The 17,632-nt window shown below is 43.7% G+C and overlaps 1 protein-coding gene across 1 annotated transcript in view; it reads right to left on the reverse strand.

Moving 5' to 3' along the window:
• Window positions 1-4,463: 4,463 nt before the first annotated feature.
• LOC129150729 (nuclear body protein SP140-like protein) overlaps window positions 4,464-17,632 on the reverse strand; it is a 56,876-nt gene continuing 43,707 nt past the window's right edge. Inside the window, exons 8-13 of the mRNA XM_054723310.1 lie at window positions 17,348-17,389; window positions 7,464-7,579; window positions 6,676-6,784; window positions 6,277-6,354; window positions 5,930-6,061; window positions 4,464-4,889 (exon numbers count right to left, since the gene is read on the reverse strand). Of these exons, the coding sequence (XP_054579285.1) occupies window positions 4,821-4,889; window positions 5,930-6,061; window positions 6,277-6,354; window positions 6,676-6,784; window positions 7,464-7,579; window positions 17,348-17,389 (546 nt within the window). The 3' untranslated portion in view covers window positions 4,464-4,820. The remainder of the gene's footprint in view (window positions 4,890-5,929; window positions 6,062-6,276; window positions 6,355-6,675; window positions 6,785-7,463; window positions 7,580-17,347; window positions 17,390-17,632) is intronic.

A 17,632-nucleotide genomic window follows, 5' to 3' on the forward strand; every position in this document is an offset into this window, starting at 1 on the left:
TAGAGAAACCAAAACTAACAATCCCTTATCTCTCAAGATTTTTAGACTACTGGTGGTCCATGAGGTCCAAAGGGGTCACCATGATTAGTAATGGATGAAGGGGGAACATGTTATCCCTGTTCTCTCAAGTTCTAAATCCTCTAAATTAACAATCAAACACCATTATTTCTATCTAAATAAAGGTGAGATGATGTATGGATTTGATTTTAAGATAATGTTGATATTTGGCAGTTCATGAGCACAAAAACCAGCTATGACCTGGACAGAGAAGTCTAATTTAAAATTGAAGGGGGTCCTGAAACTGTGGCCTCTCCCACCCCCTCAAAGACCCTTTGTTTCCCAGAGAGGTTCATTCTGTACTGAAGCTCCATAGTGACCTTGCCTTCTTCTCATTCCTGGAGACAGAACTACTCAAACCTACTCCTCCTTGGCTTGAGACTGGCATTCCTAGGGTGCACACAAAAGAATCACCCTGACATCCCTCCCAGGCATGCTGATTTTACTAGATGGTGAGCAATGTGGAGCAATTAAAATTATCAAACAAGTTAAAAAATGAATGACATAGAGTGAATGATGAAAAGAAAATGTGAGATTTCAAGGAAGTTTTGGGGTTTAATATCTGCCACGCCCCAACCCCTGTCTCCCTGGGGGATTGTCTTCACCTTCCTCCACCATTAGGGTTCTCTGCCTCCTGGAGGATCTGAACCTCAATGTCTTAGCCTCACCCAACTCTTATTGACTCAGATGTCCAATGGCTTGACTAAAAAATCAGGTTGATCTTTTACAGGGTTCATCACATTTAATCCTGGGACTCCTGGTGGAATCTTGCTGCCTTCACTGGGACCAGGCATTTCCACATCAGACTTGCCTCATAAGAAAAAAGGAAGGCTGCAGGTGTCAGTCCTGCCCTCAGGAAAGGGGGAGGAATGTTTCTTGGGAATTACCTTGACCTGTGGTCTCCCAGTGTGTCCCGGAGTGTTAGCTGGACTGGGCACCACAAGAAGCTGGGATGTACCAGCCAAGGAAGCCATTGAATGAACAGTGAAGCCCCACTCCTAATATTTCTGCAAGTTCCCTCGTCATCCATTACTAATCATGGTGACCCTTTCGTACCTCATGGGCCACGAGTGGTCTGTGGACCACTGGTTGATGACTGCTGCTCCAAAGGTTTCTTTAAACCAGTGGTACCCAACCTTTTGGATCTCACAGACCACCAGTGGTTCACGGATGCCCGGTTGGTGAATGTCCTGAATCTTAGGATGGTCAAGTGATGCATATGTAACAAGAAAAGTCGTGCACTTAGCTCATTCTGATTATCTCCACTCAGCACACAGGAGGTGCCCACTGGCAGCGGCCTTTGCTTCTTTTGGCTTGTAAGTGGGTGCTCCTGTTGAGTGGAGGATCCATGGATGGGACCTCAGAGTTGCTGAACAGAACAGAAGCAGGGGAGGTGGCCCCTGCAGCTTCGTGAAGACTCAGTGGTTGTGAGACAGGAGTGGGATGCCATAAGGAGGCTCCACCATGGGAAAAGGATCAGTTAAATTGTCCCTTCACAGAGAGAATCAGTGGGATACACTCGGGAGAAGGATGCACAAAGGACTGCTTCCTAAATTAATGATTCCAGATTAGCGATTCTTATTGATTTCAATAAATTTGTTCCCTATCACTTAACATGTTTTATTTATTTATTTATTTATTTATTTATTTATTTATTTATTTTTAAGACTTAAAAAAATATTTTTATTGATTTCAGAGAGGAAGGGAAAGGGAGATAGAGATAGAAACATCAATGATGAGAGAGAATCATTGATTGGCTGCCTACTGTACCTCTCCCGCCCCCGCCCCCCAGTACTAGAGAATGAGCCCCTAACCCAGGCATGTGCCCTGACCAGGAATTGCTGGTTGGACTGGTTTCTTTTTATAGTTTCTCTTTTTGGTTAAACTTCTCATTTGGTTCATTTTTTTTTTTTTTTTAGTTGTCTGTCTATGGGTCCTTATAGTTCACTGAACTTCTTTAAGAGGATTATTCTAAATTTTTTTGTCAGACAACTTATATATCCCAATTTCTTTAAGGGTAGTTATTAGAGTTTTTTTTTTTTTTTTTCTTGTAGTGCAATGTTTACCTGAATATTTATGATCCTTGATTCCTTGTGTTGGTATCAGTGCATATAAGTAAGCAATCTCCTCTCACAGACTGTACAGGTTCACTTCACCAGGAAAATGCCTTCATCAGTCAGCTAAGGTTGGAATACCATACAGGAGAGCTGGTAGCATCCATGGGAAGATGGGGCATGTCATCAGGGTCTCAGTGGGGAAGGCTAGTGACTGTGCTCTGAGGTTGGTGCTTGGATGATGGCTGAGCTCTGTGGTTTGGTGGACTTGCAGGTTGGGCTCCCTGATCAGGCACAACTGCTGGCTGTACTCTGGGGCTTGATGGGTGCACTTGCTGAGCTTTGCGATCACCTCTTGTGGAGTGAGGTTTCAGGCTGTGTTTTGTGGTATGGTGGTGCCACTGGTTGGACTCTGTAATTTGTCAGGGTTACAGGCTGGGCTCTGCAATAGCTTCTGGTTGGATAGAGTTTCAAGCTGTGTTCCCTAGCCTGATGGTGTCTCTGGCTACACTTAATGCTCAGTTGGGGCTACTGTAAGGGCTTCACACGCATAGTAGGCCTTAGATTGTGATCTGAGATCTGGTGATGCCAATGGTTGTTCCCTGAAGTTGGCTGTGCTACAGGGTGGGCTTCACAATAAGTTAACTTTCTGGCTGTTCTCTGATGTTGGACATGGTTATTGGCCAAATTTTCTGATTGAGAGGGGCCTCCAGTGGCATACTGCATTGGATGGGGATAGAGACTGTCCCATGTTGGGCAGAGTCACCTCCAGGCTCCCTCATTGGGTGAAGCTACAGGCTATGCTTCATGATTGTGTGGGCTCACTGGCTAGGCTGCCTGAATGGGTGAGGGCATAGGCTGTATTAGTAATTGGATAGGGCCATTGGCACTACAGATAGAGTTACAGATCTGTTTCCATGGATCACCTGAACTATAGGCTTGTTACCATGGCTATCTGGGTTCTCTGGGTGAGCTTTCTAAAGGAGCAGGACTGGCTGGCCAGCATGGGTCAGTAGTTGTTTGTGGGAGTGAATCCTGGAAAAACTATGTTATAATATAAAATAGGGATGGGGATGCCTATTTCAACCATCTGATCATCTATTTATAATCTCTTGATGACATATTGTTGCACATTATAGAAATTACTCATCTTGCTGTGACAGTTAGTACATGTTGGCCAGACCTGAAGTTCTGTTGGAGTAATCTATCTCTTCAGCTAGCAGGCTCATCTAGATTATCACTAGCTTGGTCATACTGAGAGAACTCTGCATAATCTTAGTTCAGGCAGATGGGGGGGGGGGGAGGGTAAGGAAGTGGTCTGTCTACCAACAGGGACAGGGGTCTCTTTTGCAGGACAGTGGGTTCAGAAGGATCTAGAGTTCAGAGTTTTCAGATGCATCTACTTAGAAAGCCCCATTCTGAGTTTCAGGGCTTGATGTTTTCTTTATCAGGGATTGGCACATGAGGCCAACCTGAGCTTAGAATTCAGTCTTCACTGAAGTTCTATCATTCTTTTTTTTTAAAATATATAATCTTCACCCAAGTACATGCTTAGACAGAGACAGAGAGAGAAACATAAATATGAGAGAGAAACATCTATCAGTTGCCTCTTGTACATGTCCTGACCCAGGACCGAACACATAAGTCAGGTATATGCCATGAGGCAAACCTTTCTCTGCACAGGAGGATGCTCAACCAACTGAGACTCTCTGGCTTGGCAGAAGTCTGTCACCCTTAAAATTAGGACCTGCACCAGGTCTTCCATATTGTGTACCTTCCAGATGCAGGTGGTAATTGATATATATATATATATGCTTGTCTTGTACTCTTTTTAACACTTTAAATGAGCTCAGAAATAGCCACCTAGCCAGGCTGATGTGGCTCTGGTTGAGCATGGAGCCATGGTTCAATTCCTGTTCAGGGCATATGCCTGGATTACAGGTCAATCCCCAGTAGGAGGTTTGTAGGAGGCAGTCAATCTATGATTCTCTCTCATCATTGATGTTTCTTTATTTCTCTTCCTCTACTTTCCTTTCTCTGAAACGAATAAAAGCATATATAAAATAGTTTTAAAAAAAGAAATAGCCATCTGCTCACACAGTTCTTATAGTTACTATTTCTTTGTAAATGTTAGACAATTGCCTCAATACTGCTTCCCCTATATCTCATTTATACAGGTGAATGTGTTTTGCAACTGCACTGTTTTAGTTCCTCATGAACTATCAGTATTCCACCTCTTGCCAGCTGGCTAGACAGTGATCCAGCTCAGAACTCCAAGCTTAGGTATGGCTTGCTAGATCATAATGTGAAGTTGGGTTTCCAAAGCAAAGCCTAAGACAAAGTCTCTTTAGTCAGTGATTTATTGTGAGAATTTTCTCAGGAGGAGGAGGGATGAGGGAAGCAGGACACTGTGCTGGGAAATGCTAAGCAAGGAGGTGGTCATAGCTGGAGACTAGCTCAGCTATGGGGAGCACAGGAACACGAATCACTCCACATGGTTGGTTCAACCTTAGTGCTGGGAACCAACCCCCATCACAAAGAGATTTAACCTTTGAGTGAATCTGTCTACATTTGGCCCATAGTGATACATTGGGAAGAGATGGCATAAGCAGTCAATGCTCATAGCAGCTGGGGGATGAGAAATCTGCCTGAAAGCGGGATTTTCCAGGGTATCAACAGCATCCACCACAGTGAACTCTTCTGATTTGTTTACTGAATAGAAAAGACTTCTTTGAAATTCTTCTTAAATTCCTTTTCTGTTTGAAGTGAGTCATCGTGCTGGGGGAAAAAACACACACGCAGACAAAAATAACGACAACATCAATGTCATTAGACAATGTGCAATGGAAAATGATCAGAAGTCTTATTTTAAAACACCTAAGTTACATTAAGTAGGTTAAGTTTAAAAACTCAAGCAGCTAAGCCCGCCAGTATGGGTCTGTGGTTGAGCGTCCACCTATGAACCATGAGGTCAGGGTATATTTCTGGTCAGGGCACATGCCCGGGTTGTGGGCATTATCCCCAGTGTGGATCATGAAGGAGGCAGCTGATCAATGATTCTTTTTCATTATTGATGTTTCTATCTCTCTCTCCCTCTCCGTTTCTCTTTGAAATCAATAAAAATATATTTAAAAACAAACAAAACAACAAAACCAAACCAAAACAAAACAAAAATCTTAAGCATCTAAGAGTATCTTTTGTTTCCTAAGAGCATGATTAAGCCTTGTTGTCTAGACAGAAATGGGAGATCATTACTACACGGATGATTCTTAGTCATTGGCTTTGGTTTGTTTCTTTTAGTGAAAGTTAGAAAAGTAATCTAAGGCCTTAGTGATAATCAAATATTGCAGATGTACAATCAATGATCTTCCTTTTACATTGTCAATTTTATTCCCCTCTGGTAATATGTTATATGGTTCATTTACATGCAAAGAAATCTGCAGTTTGGGGCCTCTGAGAGGACTGATTGAATATATTTGGGGAGAAATAAAAAGGATAACATGACTTTAGGAAGCAATTTTCTCCTCAGGTTTGGAACAGGGAGGGCACCACTGTTCTCAATGGGCACCTGTCACCTTTGAGGAGAGGAATGAGCTCTCAGGGGCCTGGAGTTTGGTTGCAGGGACAACTCCTTATTCACTGTTGCTCTCTCTGGTGAGCTTAAATCCTCAATTAAAAAACCCAGCCACTCCCTGAATCCTTGCTTGTATAGGCTTGTCATAGGATGAGGGAAACTCTAAAATCTTGCAGTATCAGGAAATGCAGGCAGCGTGACTCAATGTGTAGAAAATGAAACGTATGTAGGGAGAGCCACTTACCTTAGGATCCTGAAAGATTTTGTTCATGCCAAGCACAAACCCCTTCACTTTGGTATAACATCCTCCATTTAGTTTATTCTTGATTTCATCCAATGTCCTAAGTGTCTCTAGGCATTGAGAAGCCTTTTGAACCTGGTGAAAAATATACCAATAGGAGCATTACTGACAAAGTTCAATGTCTACATTCTGTGGATTTTCATAAAATCTAGAGGAAATACAAGGTAAATGGAAAGACATCTCACATGCTCTCCCTCCCATGGGCTTCATATCACAGATTCCACAGTGACCATGTCAAGGTGGGGTAACATTACAGAAGCTTGTAATCATGGTTTGTTTTTGTTACTCACATAATGTTCATGTGGAATACTCCGAAAAATGTTGTTCTCTAAATGATAATAGAGCTTTAGGAGGAGGAACACACAATTCTGCAAAAGAAGGAGATTGTGAATTAAAAGCAGCTTGGCGAGAATGAGCCCATATGCATGCCCAGACAGATGCATGATCACAGTAGACTTCTGGAACTTTCCCCAAACAGGGATTGCTCTTGGACAGTAACATTTAATAGCTGAGCATTTTTTTTTCTACTTCTTCTTCTTTTTTTTCTGCAAAAAGGTTCTGGTGAATTTTCAGAGTGGTTGAGGCATGGTCAGAAGAGCAGGCACCCTTGGAAACCCTTGCCCTCACCCATGACTGTTTGACTTCTCATGTGAGTAGAAAGGAGATGTTTTGGGTCAAATCCAACTCACCAACTTCTCTTTGGGTCCCATCCGTCTCGCTAGGACCTCAGAATAGCTGGCATGCTGCTGACTTCCTGAAGACACTTCTGTTATGCAGAAGGTACATATCCAATCCTTCCTGAGATGTCAGATATAAGTGAGCAAGGCAAGCCTAGAAACACCTCCATTCCCACAGCTGCCACTGCTCTCCTTTCAGGAATGGATGATGGGCACAGCCAGGGTATAAAGGGTCACCTCCCAGAATCTCCAGGACTCTCATGTGATAACCTTGGTCCCTAGAGTAATAGCAGGGGACTATTGGGTGGAAGAGGGTGTCTGGGTGAGTGATGGGCTCCCCTTTCCCTTTCTGAGATGCTGGGAGCACAAGAGCTCCACCAAGCCTGAGTGTCAGAGATTGGGCCTTAACCTCGGGAGGCCTTGTGTCTCTATTAGCCTGTTGAGAACATGGCAAAATGAGGAAAAATGTCCTTGTTTGCTGCCTTTTCTGAAGCATAGAACACAAATAACTGGCACTTGCGCTCCTGTGTACAGGAGTCCAAGGTGGGAAAGTTCTTGGAAGGACAGTAGTGGTATGTAGTAGACAAAGGACCCAGCCACCAGTCTCAACCTCCCAGGGGAGAGAGGAGAATATTACCCTCCTGTTGACAGTATCTTTAAACAGCTCCTGCATCATATCATTGGACACTGAACCTCTGACCCTGCTCTTTCCTCATCAGGACAAAAAAAAGACTTTGCATTGGGAGTGTGCATGGCAGGAAGAAGGTCCATAGAAGGAGAAGGGTGTGCATCTCACAAACCTCTCAGGTTCCACAGGTGGGATGTGACAGTACTCATGAAAGAAGATGAGACAAAAACTGCATTTGAAGAGCTTTCCTTCATCCCCACAGATCTTGCATTTCTCTGCGTTTTCCGGCTAGAAGGTAAAACAATGTCTGTATCCCCCGTGAGACCCTGAAGACCAGTGCTGTGGGAATCTGGAACTCATTGCCTTTGTGGGAACCTGCATGGACAGTTATGTGCTTCCCCCTGAGCTGTGAACCAGCTGCATGGAGGGGAGGTTCAGAAAAAGAATTCTTGGTTGTGGTGAAGTTCAGGAAGAGTGGCCTGTATGACCAGAAAAGGTGTTTCTATAAAAACCATAGTGTCTCTGCCCTAACCCGTTTGGCTTAGTGTATAGAGTATCAGCCTGTGGACTGAAGGGTCCCAGGTTCGATTCCGGTCAAGGGCATGTACCTTGGTTGTGGGCACATCTCTAGTAGAAGGTGTGCAGGAGGCAGCTGATCGATGTTTTTCTCTCATTGATGTTTCTACATCTCTATCCCTCTCCCTTTCTCTCTGTAAAAAATCAATAAAATATAATATAAAAACAAACCAACAAACGAAAAACCCAAACAAACCAGAGTCTCTAACACAGAAAGACTAGCTACAAAAGAAGAGCATGATTTTTATAGAAATGTGAACCATTGTATTACTTTGCAACTAAAACAAGGTTCTGGAAGAAAATGATTTGCCTAAACCACAATGACTAAAATGACGCAAGGAAAGGTGGTTTATTGAAAAATTGGTAAGATGGAATAAACTTCTAAGACAGTATTACATCCTGTTTTCTTGACTGAAGGCTCCCCATGAGTTGAAGAGCCTGACAGGGGTTCCTAGACTGTGGATTCTGTACCTGGAGGGCCCCTGGACCTGTGTCAGTGTCTTTGAATTAGAAAGCCCACAGGCACAGATGACCAGGTCTTGTCAGGGAGGATAGAGCTCTTTGGCACTAGAACCCTGGGAAGATGCCCCATGACTCAGCATGGCATGTAAAGCGTGGAGGCTCCATCACTGAATGGCCAGAGAGAGTGGCAATTGCTTTGTTCTATAAACACAATATGGAGGGACCCCCTTAAACAACTGATACTAGATTTCTCACCAGTCTCAATATGTGGCCTTTAACCATGTTTAATTTCATTTGAAGAAGATAAAATTTGACAGTATTTCCATTCCAATCCTGTGGCGTAACTTCTACTCATTGAACCCAACCAAATTTATAGAGCAGATATGAAGATACACTGTGTTATGTACAAACATGTATTCATGAGAAATAGCTGACCTGTGACTGAGCCCTTTCCTAATCAAGAAAATGCAGTGTAAGGACTAACATTAAAGTTCAATATTATGTGCTGCTGTGACATTTGGTAAAATTGAGAAGGCCTTGCACAGCCTATCTGCAAGTTCCCCTCCCGAATCTGCTCTCCTGGATAAGGTCCCACAGCTAAACAATGCTCCTTGTCAAGGAGCCACAGGTAACCCTGCTCAGCCTGGAATAACAGGTTTCAGTTCCCTGTCAGCCATGGAATTATTTAAACAAGCATGCCATAACATCCCAATGAATCCAGGGGATACCCCACCCTCCACAGCCCCTGGTTGTTCCCTCTATTCCTGGGGGAAACCTTGGTGAGGCCTGCATGGCTGGCACTATCCTACTTCCTTTGTTTAGGAGTATATGTGACTAATAAACATCTGTCAATCCATCTGTCCACTGACAGATGCCATTACTTGCTGTCCCCCAAACTATGTGGTAGACATCACTCCCTCATCAATGGGGTGAAAAGGAGGTGATTAAACCAGAAAACCCCTCTATTCTTTCTTTTAAATGAGAATCAGCATTTACATATGAATCAGGAACTATCAGGAACTATATTTGTTCCTGGTTGCTTTCCTGGTTCTGCCTTCTGAGAGAATCCAGAGGATTCTGGGTTGCTCTATAGATAGAAACATCCTGTCTATCCCATTGTCTATTGGAGAAATTCCTACCCTCTTGTGACCAACTCAGGTGTACAAATGAGACTGGCTTGGGGACTGGCCCACCCATTGATGAATGCTGGTTGGAGGGAAAGTGATTCATTGAGGAGCAGGAGGAGGCAGGGATGACAGTGTCCACCTTTCTTTGCCATGACCATTTCTCCTTTCTCCAAGCACATGGGGTCGGTGCCATCGCTCTCCTGGGTTTAGTCAATTAGACTCACTGCTGTATCTGTTTCTTTTTTTGTCCTCTCCTCTCTTAACATTTAGACAGAATCCCTTAGGTTTTGATTCTTTGGCCATTTGATGGGCCCCAGATGATCAAATCACTCTCAAAGGTGCAGTTACATTGCCATGTCCCAGCTCCCAAATGTCCAGTCTGTCTTCTGCATTTGTGCACATCCCTATGCTCACCCAGCATCTCCTCCTGGGCCTTAAAGCACACCCCAAACTCATCCAGGCAAAAGAATGTATTATCCTATCCCCACACCCACTACATGTTCTTTCCCGGTGCTTCCATTTCATAAAACATTCACCTTTGACCACAAACCTGAGACTCCATTCTGGGTCTATACTGTCACTTATATTCCAAATCCTACTATGCCCATTCCTCTTCACAGTAACTGTTAAGCTTCTTTTGTTAGTTCCATTGTCTCTGTACAGGGATACTGAGACTCTAATGAATGGTTCCACCTTAATACATAGAGAAAAGTGGTCTGTTTTTCAAAGTCTTTATTATATCTTGGTTAGCAACACACAAAGGTCACAAATGTCCATCTTGAAGTAAATGGGCACAGTAATGTACAACACAGCTATGTTGTTTCTCTTCATGCAGAAAGTTATAAAAGATAAAAAGTCACCCTGGATTTAGGGTGAATATTCTTATCTGGGGAGAATCAGGAGTCTGGTCATTTCTTTTGCTTTTAAAAATGGCATATATGAGAAAGTGCAAAGCTCAGGGAACATCTTGCCAACAGTTTCCATTCAGTGTTCCAGACAATCCTGAATCACATATTTAATGGAGACTGAGACCAGTTCTAACATGGAGGCCTGGGGCCATTTTCCTTCTCCTCACTGTAGGGGCTCACAGACTGCTATCATTGTTCTCCAGAAATTGGTGACCCTCTTCCCAGAAGAACAAGGAAATAACAAATGTAACCAGTGCATAAGAATCTTGCATCCCTATCTGTAATCAAGTCTAGGGCCTTTTCCCTTTGGCTCTTTGTGTGTTAGCTTGGCTGCACATTTGCATTGTCTGAGGAGAGTATATAAAACACTAAATGTCTGGTCCCAACATCATAGATGCTGAATCCATTGGTCTGGTTTGAGGCACAGGCGTTGGTATTCTCCTTAAGTCATAGAAGGAGTAACTTGTGTGTCAAGATAATCTAGAGACACTTTAACAATTCTAATGTCCAAGTCATAACTCAGAATGACTAAATCAAAAGTTTATCTAGAGTGGGATCAGACAATGTTATTTTCCAAAGATCTTCAGGTGATTCTAGAGTGCAAAGTGTGGAACCTGAGTTGAGATTTAGTTTCACACATGTGGTTATTAATGCATGAGGTAATATAAGCCCATGCTGAATTGGCCTGTAATATCTTTCCTAGGAAAGATTATTAAGAAGAGGGAGGGTACTCTTGTTAGAACAATTGCCTTTTCCTCCCCATGGAGTCTTGATCATGGGTAGTATGACATGAGCTCCACCACCTCCAGTAACTCTTCTAGGGCACCACTCTAAAGTAAAGATGATTCCAAGCTCCTCTGTACTCCAATTCAACTTCCGGAAGTTCACCCTCATTTCCCTTTCATCCAAATCCCAAGATGGCACCTGGCTAACTTTTCAGAGGAAACTCACTATTGGGTACAACACTTACATTGCTCTTGTTTACCCAATAGAATGACTTGGCTTCATTACCTTCAGGCAGCCTCAGCTTTTATCTCCACCCAGGTCAGAGAGGTCATAGACAAGGGTGATCCACTGAAAAATGACCCGAGAAATGGTCATGTCACTGCCTGCCTCTCTGGAGAGCCTGGAATACCTTGCTCCCCGTTAATTATTTCTCCAAGGTAAACAATGAAGTTGAAATAATTCTTGATGTCAGGGATATTATTTCAATCTTCTGTAATGAATATTGGGCATTTTTTAATGCATTAAATAATTGCATATTGAATGAGTATATAAATGAGTATTATTTCACTTAGGAAAAGTGATTACTTGCTATCTCCTTATCAAATACTAACATAAAACCAATAATAGTTCTGGCTGAGTATTTCAGATAATTTGACAAGACAGTAGTTGTCACCAGATAGGATGAGTGGCCCTCATCAAGAGACAGGAAGCTGTCATGTGGTGCCAAGTGTGACACTAAAGTTTTGAGAAACCAGGACTCCATCAGCAAGAGGAGTTCTGGGAGGCACAGAGGATCCACTGAGGTAGTAATGAGTCATGAGATCTGACATTTTGGGTCACTTCAATTCTTCATCAAGGAGACACAAAATATAGGGGCAACAGAACCTTGCTGCTGCACAGTGCTGTGGGTTGGAAGTTGCTAGCTCTTTTAGGTACTCAAAATTGAGTAACTCTAGACACGTAGATAATGGTAGAGACACTACTGTTTAAAGTAGTCACTGAATAAGTAAAAGAATAATTTATCTTCAGTAAACCCAAAGGGTATAATGTGCCAAGGACTGGTAGGACAAAAGTCCTAGAACATCAGATAATCTAAAGGCCTAGACAGCTATATGTAACCTAATGTACATTCTATGGAAGTTTTGGGTGGCCATTTCTACCTGAAATATATGAGAATGGCACTTTTCACCTCCCCCTTCTTCTTAAGTTCTCATTCATACTCAATCTTGAAAAAACTACCACTTTGTCCTGAAGCTACACCTCACATTATGTATTTTGTTTGTTGCCTCCATAGTCTTTGTCCATAGAGGGAGAAGTCACTTTCATAGATACTCAGGAGGCCTGCACAGACCCTGAGGTGGAGCCAAAGGGTTGGTATCAAAGTAAGGAATTCTCCAGGTCAGCCCCTCATGTAAGACACAAAAACTCCCTCCTAACAGCACCATCCTTAGGAAATATTTGCCAATAATTTCTGCCTGAGAGAGAATTCTGTAAGTCTGTGTGTATATTTTATAGAAGAATGGAAGATGATGTAAAACAAAAGCAGAAAAGAAATATGCTTTTAGTTGTCTGTCTCATGAAATAGTGTATTTTTTCATATATGTCTCAAGATGGACTCAGTACTAAACCTGGTTCATCTGGATGATGGTGATCAAATTTTGCTTCATCGGATTTTATTAAAGTTATTAAAAAAATCTGGTCTGAGGTAAAGATGAGCCTCTGACATTACTAAGAAATATTTTTATATATTCCATAATTATGTCTGCTTTTATAAATTGGACACCCTGACAATTTCTGCATCTATAGCTAAAATTCAGCTTTGAGATCCATTTTGATGGCTCTTTATTATCCTCATCTCAAATGGTTTACCATTCAAAGATGACCTTGCATTTAACCTAAAATTCAATGGAACAAATCTGAAAGCACATACAAAATAAATAAATTAATTAAATAAAATGAAAGGAGGAGCTAGGGGAAGAGGCAACAATGTTAATTACACAACTGAGAAACTATAAATAGATGATATACTATCCTATATAATAAAGAGGTAGTATGCAAACTGACCATCACTCCAACATACAAGATGTTTGCCCCAATGTGGTCAAAGATGGCTGCCCCCATATGGATACAAGACTGCCACCACAAGATGGCCGATAGAGGAGGGCAGTTGTGGGTGATCAGGCCTGCAGGGGAAAGCAGTTAAGGGTGACTGAGTCGTCAGGGGAGGGCAGTTAGGGGTAACCAGAACGGCAAGGGAGGGAAGTTAGGGGCAACCAGGCAGATCTGAGGGGACCAGGCCTGCACAGGAGGGCAGTTAAGGATGACCATAATGGCAAAGGATGGCAGTTAGGGGTGACCAGGCCAGAAGGGAAGGGCAATTGGGGGTGACCAGGCCAGTAGGGGAGGTCAGGTAGAGGCGACCAGGCTGCAGGGGTGGGCAGTTAGGGGCGAGTGGGCCAATAGGGGTGATCAGGCTGGCAATGGAGGGCAGTTGGGGGTGACCAGGCCTGTAGGGGAGGGCAGTTGGGGGTGACCAGGCTTGCAGGGGAGGGCAGTTGCGGGTGACCAGGCCAGCAGAAGAGGGCAGTTAGGGGCAACCAAGCTGGCAGGGGAGGGCTGTTGGGGGCGACCGGGCCTGCAGGGGAGAGCAGTTAGGGGTGACCAGGCCTGCATGGAAGGGCAGTTGGGGGTGACCAGGCCTGAAGGGGAGGACAGTTAGGGGCAACCAAGGCATCAGGGGAGGGCAGTAAGGAGTGACCAGACTGGCAGGGGAGGGCAGTTAATGGTGACTGGGCCAGCAGTGGAGGGCTATTGGGGTCGACCAGGCCTGGAGGGGAGGACAATTAGGGGTGACCAGGCTGGCAAGAGAGGGCAGTTAGTGGTGATCAGGTTGGCAGCGAAGGGCAGTTAGGGGCAATGGGGCCATCAGGGGAGCAGTTAGGTCAGGCTGGCAGGGGAGTTGTTAGGGCTTGATTAGGGCTTGATTGCTTCTGATTAGTCAGAAGCAATTAGGGGCAATCAGGCAGGTAGGCAGGCAGGCATGGAAGCATTTGGGAGCCAGTAGTCCTGGATTGTGAGAGGGATGTCCGACTGCCCCTTCAGGCTTGATCCCACCAGGATCATGCCTAATCGGGCAGTCGGACATCCCTCATGGTGTCCCAGATTGGAGAGACTGGGCTGAGGGACACAAACCCCCCTCCCACATGCACCAATTTTGTGCACCAGGCCTCTGGTATATATTTAGTTATGTAATAAGAACTTGTATATTTTACCCTTAGTTTTCATTGTCCTAGGAGATGTATCGGTAAACATATTGCTATGAGACTTGTCTGAAGGTTTGTTGCTGATCGTTTCTTCTAAGACTTTTATGGTTTTACTAGAGGCAGGGTGCACGAAATTCGTGCACAGAGGGGGGGGGGTGTCCCTCAGCCCAGCCTGTACCCTCTCCAATCTGGGACCCCTTGAGGGATGTCCGAATGCAGTTGGTTATCACTCTCACAATCCAGGACTGCTGGCTCCCAACTGCTTGCCTGCCTGCCTTCCTGATTGTCCCTAACCGCTTCTGCCTGCCAGCCTGATCACCCCTTAACCACTCTGCGGCCAGCCTGATTGATGCCTAATTGCTCCCCTGCCAGCCTGTTTGCCCCCAACTTCCCTCCTCTGCCGACCTGGTCACCCCTAACTGCCCTCCCCTGCAGGGTTGATCGCCTCCAACTGCCCTCCCTTGCAGGCTGGGTGCCTCCCAACTTCCCTCCCCTGATGGCCATCTTGTGGTGGCCATCTTGTGTCCACATGGGGGTAGGATCTTTGACCACATGGGGGCAGACATATTGTGTGATGGAGTGGTGGTCAATCTGCATATTACTCTTTTATTAGATAGGATAGAGGCCTGGTGCAGGAGTGGGGGCCAGCTGGTTTGCCCTGAAGGGTGTCCCAGATGAGGGTGGGGGTTCCCTTGGGGCATGGGGCAGCCTGAGCAAGGGGCCTGTGGTGGTTTGCAGGCCAGCCACACCCCCTGGCGACCCAAGCAGAGGCACTGGTATCTGGAATTTATTTACCTTATACAATTGAAACTTTGTAGCCTGGAGCGGAGCCAAGCCTCCTGCATGCTCCACCGGCAGCCATTTCTGTTTGAGTTAATTCACCTTCTATAATTGAAACTTTGTAGCCTTAAGCAGAGGCCTGAGCCCAGCCAGGGTGTGCAGAAAGCTTTGCTTTCTCCGTTACCGCGGGCAACCCTGGCCTGGTCTCTCCAGCTCCGTGGCTGCCGCCGTTCTGTTTGAATTTGTTTACCTTCTATAATTGAAACTTTGTAGCTTGAGTGGAGGCTTAGGCCTGTCAAGGGCAGGTGGAAAGCTTGTTTCCCTCTGTTGCCTGGGAAACCTTGCTCTCGGTGGCTGTAGCCATCTTGGTTCGGTTTATTTGCATACTCACCCTGATTGGCTGGTGGGCGTGGCTTGGGTGTAGGGGAGGTATGGTCAATTTGCATATTTGTCTATTATTAGGTAGGATGACTTGGATTTAAGTCTTTTATCCATTTTGAATTTATTCTTGTGTATAGTGTAAGTTGGTGGGCTAGTTTCATTTTTTTGCATGTACCTGTTCAATTTTCCCAACAACATTTATTGAAGAAACTGTTTCTGATCCATTGTACACTCTTGCCTCCTTTGTCAAATATTACTGAGCATAGTGGCTTCGGTTGATTTCTGATCTATTCCATTGATCTATATTAAAATAAAAAGCTTCAGTACTACAAAAGAAATCATCAACAAAATAACACTACATGGGAGAACACATTTGCAAATGATACATCCAATAAGGGGTTAATCTCCAAAACTTATAGAGAATTCATACAACTTATCAAAAGGAAGCCTACAATCCAGTTAAAAATGTCAAATGACCTAAATAGACACTTCTCCAAAGTGGATATATAGAAAAATGCTCAAAATCACTAATCTTCTAAGAGATGCAAATCAAAATGACAATGAGATATCACCTCACACCTGTCAGAATAGTTATCATGAATAAATCAACAAATGACAAGTATTGGCAAGGTTGTGGAGCAAAGGGAACCCTAGTACACTGCTGGTGGGAATGAAGACTGTGTAGCCATTCTGGAAAACAGTATGGAGTTTCTTAGAAAAATTAAAAATGGAACTCCCATTTGACCTAGTGATCCCACTTCTAGGAATATATCCTAAGAAACCTGAAGAACTCATCAGAAAGAATACACACATCCCTATGTTCTAGGAGCAGAATTCACAATAGCTAAGATATGGAAACAGCCTAAGTGCCCATTGCAGATGAGTGGATTAAAAAACTGTGCTCTATCGACATAATAGAATACTATTCTGCCATAAAAAAGAAGGAAATTTTACCATTTGTAAAAGCATGGATGGAACTGGAGAGTATTATGCTAAGCAAAATAAGGCAGTCAGAAAAAGATGAGTATCACATCATCTCACTCATATGTGGAATACAATGATCAGCATAAACTTATGAACATAAATAGATCCAGAGACAATGTAGCACTGAACAGACCATCCAACCTCAGAGAAAAGGCAAGGGAAGGGGATTTAGAGATCAACCAAAGGACTTGTATGCATGCATATTAGCATAACCAATGGACACAGACACTGGGGCAGTGGGGGCTTGCCCTTGGGAGTGGCAGTGGAGGGGGGGTCAATTGGGGGGAAAAGGAGACATATGTAATACTTTAAACAATAAATAAAAAATTCACATATAAAAATAAAGATTTGGAAACAACCTAAGTGCCCATCAGCAGATGAGTGAATACAAAATGGTGGTACATTTACACAATGGAATACTATGTGGCAATAAAAAAGAAAGAACTCTTACCATTTGCACCAACATGGATGGACCTGGAGAATATTATGCTCAGAGAAATAAGCCAGTCAGAGAAAGAGAAGTATCACATGCTCTCACTTACATGTGGAATCTAATGAACCAAATAAACTGATGAACAAAAATAGACCCCCAAGACATAGAAGCATGAACAGACTGTTGAACCTTAGAGGGAAGGCAGGGGAGGGTGGGTGGGAAGAGATCAACCAATGGACTTGTATGCATATACAATTGTCCGTGGAGACAGACAATTGGTGGTGAGAGCCTGGGGGTGGGTGGGGTTGGGGGGACGGGAGCAGGCTGGAAGAGGTTAATGGGGGGCAAAAGGAGACCTATGTAATACTTTCAACAATAAAGATTAAAGAAAAGAACTTGTATAAAGTAATAAGCACCTTTCTCTTCCTGTCATGTGGAGGTTGAGGTAGATATTCATTCTGAAAGATTAAAAGATACAAGGGTATGGTTAGCCTGTGTTTATGTTTTGTGCATTTCAACCTCTTCCCAAATATTTCTACTTGGATGTTCCACTGTCAGCTCAAACCAAGATGTCTATATGAGAAACCATTTCCTCTCCTCAGCTGTTCTTCTAGAATTCATCAATAGTAGCTGGAAAATCCTACTTAGAATTTTTCCCTTTTCTTTTGTGTTCTTATTTACTTAAGTTTTCATTTCCTTTA

Source organism: Eptesicus fuscus, chromosome 11 (assembly GCF_027574615.1).
Source record: "Eptesicus fuscus isolate TK198812 chromosome 11, DD_ASM_mEF_20220401, whole genome shotgun sequence".
NCBI lineage: Eukaryota > Metazoa > Chordata > Mammalia > Chiroptera > Vespertilionidae > Eptesicus > Eptesicus fuscus.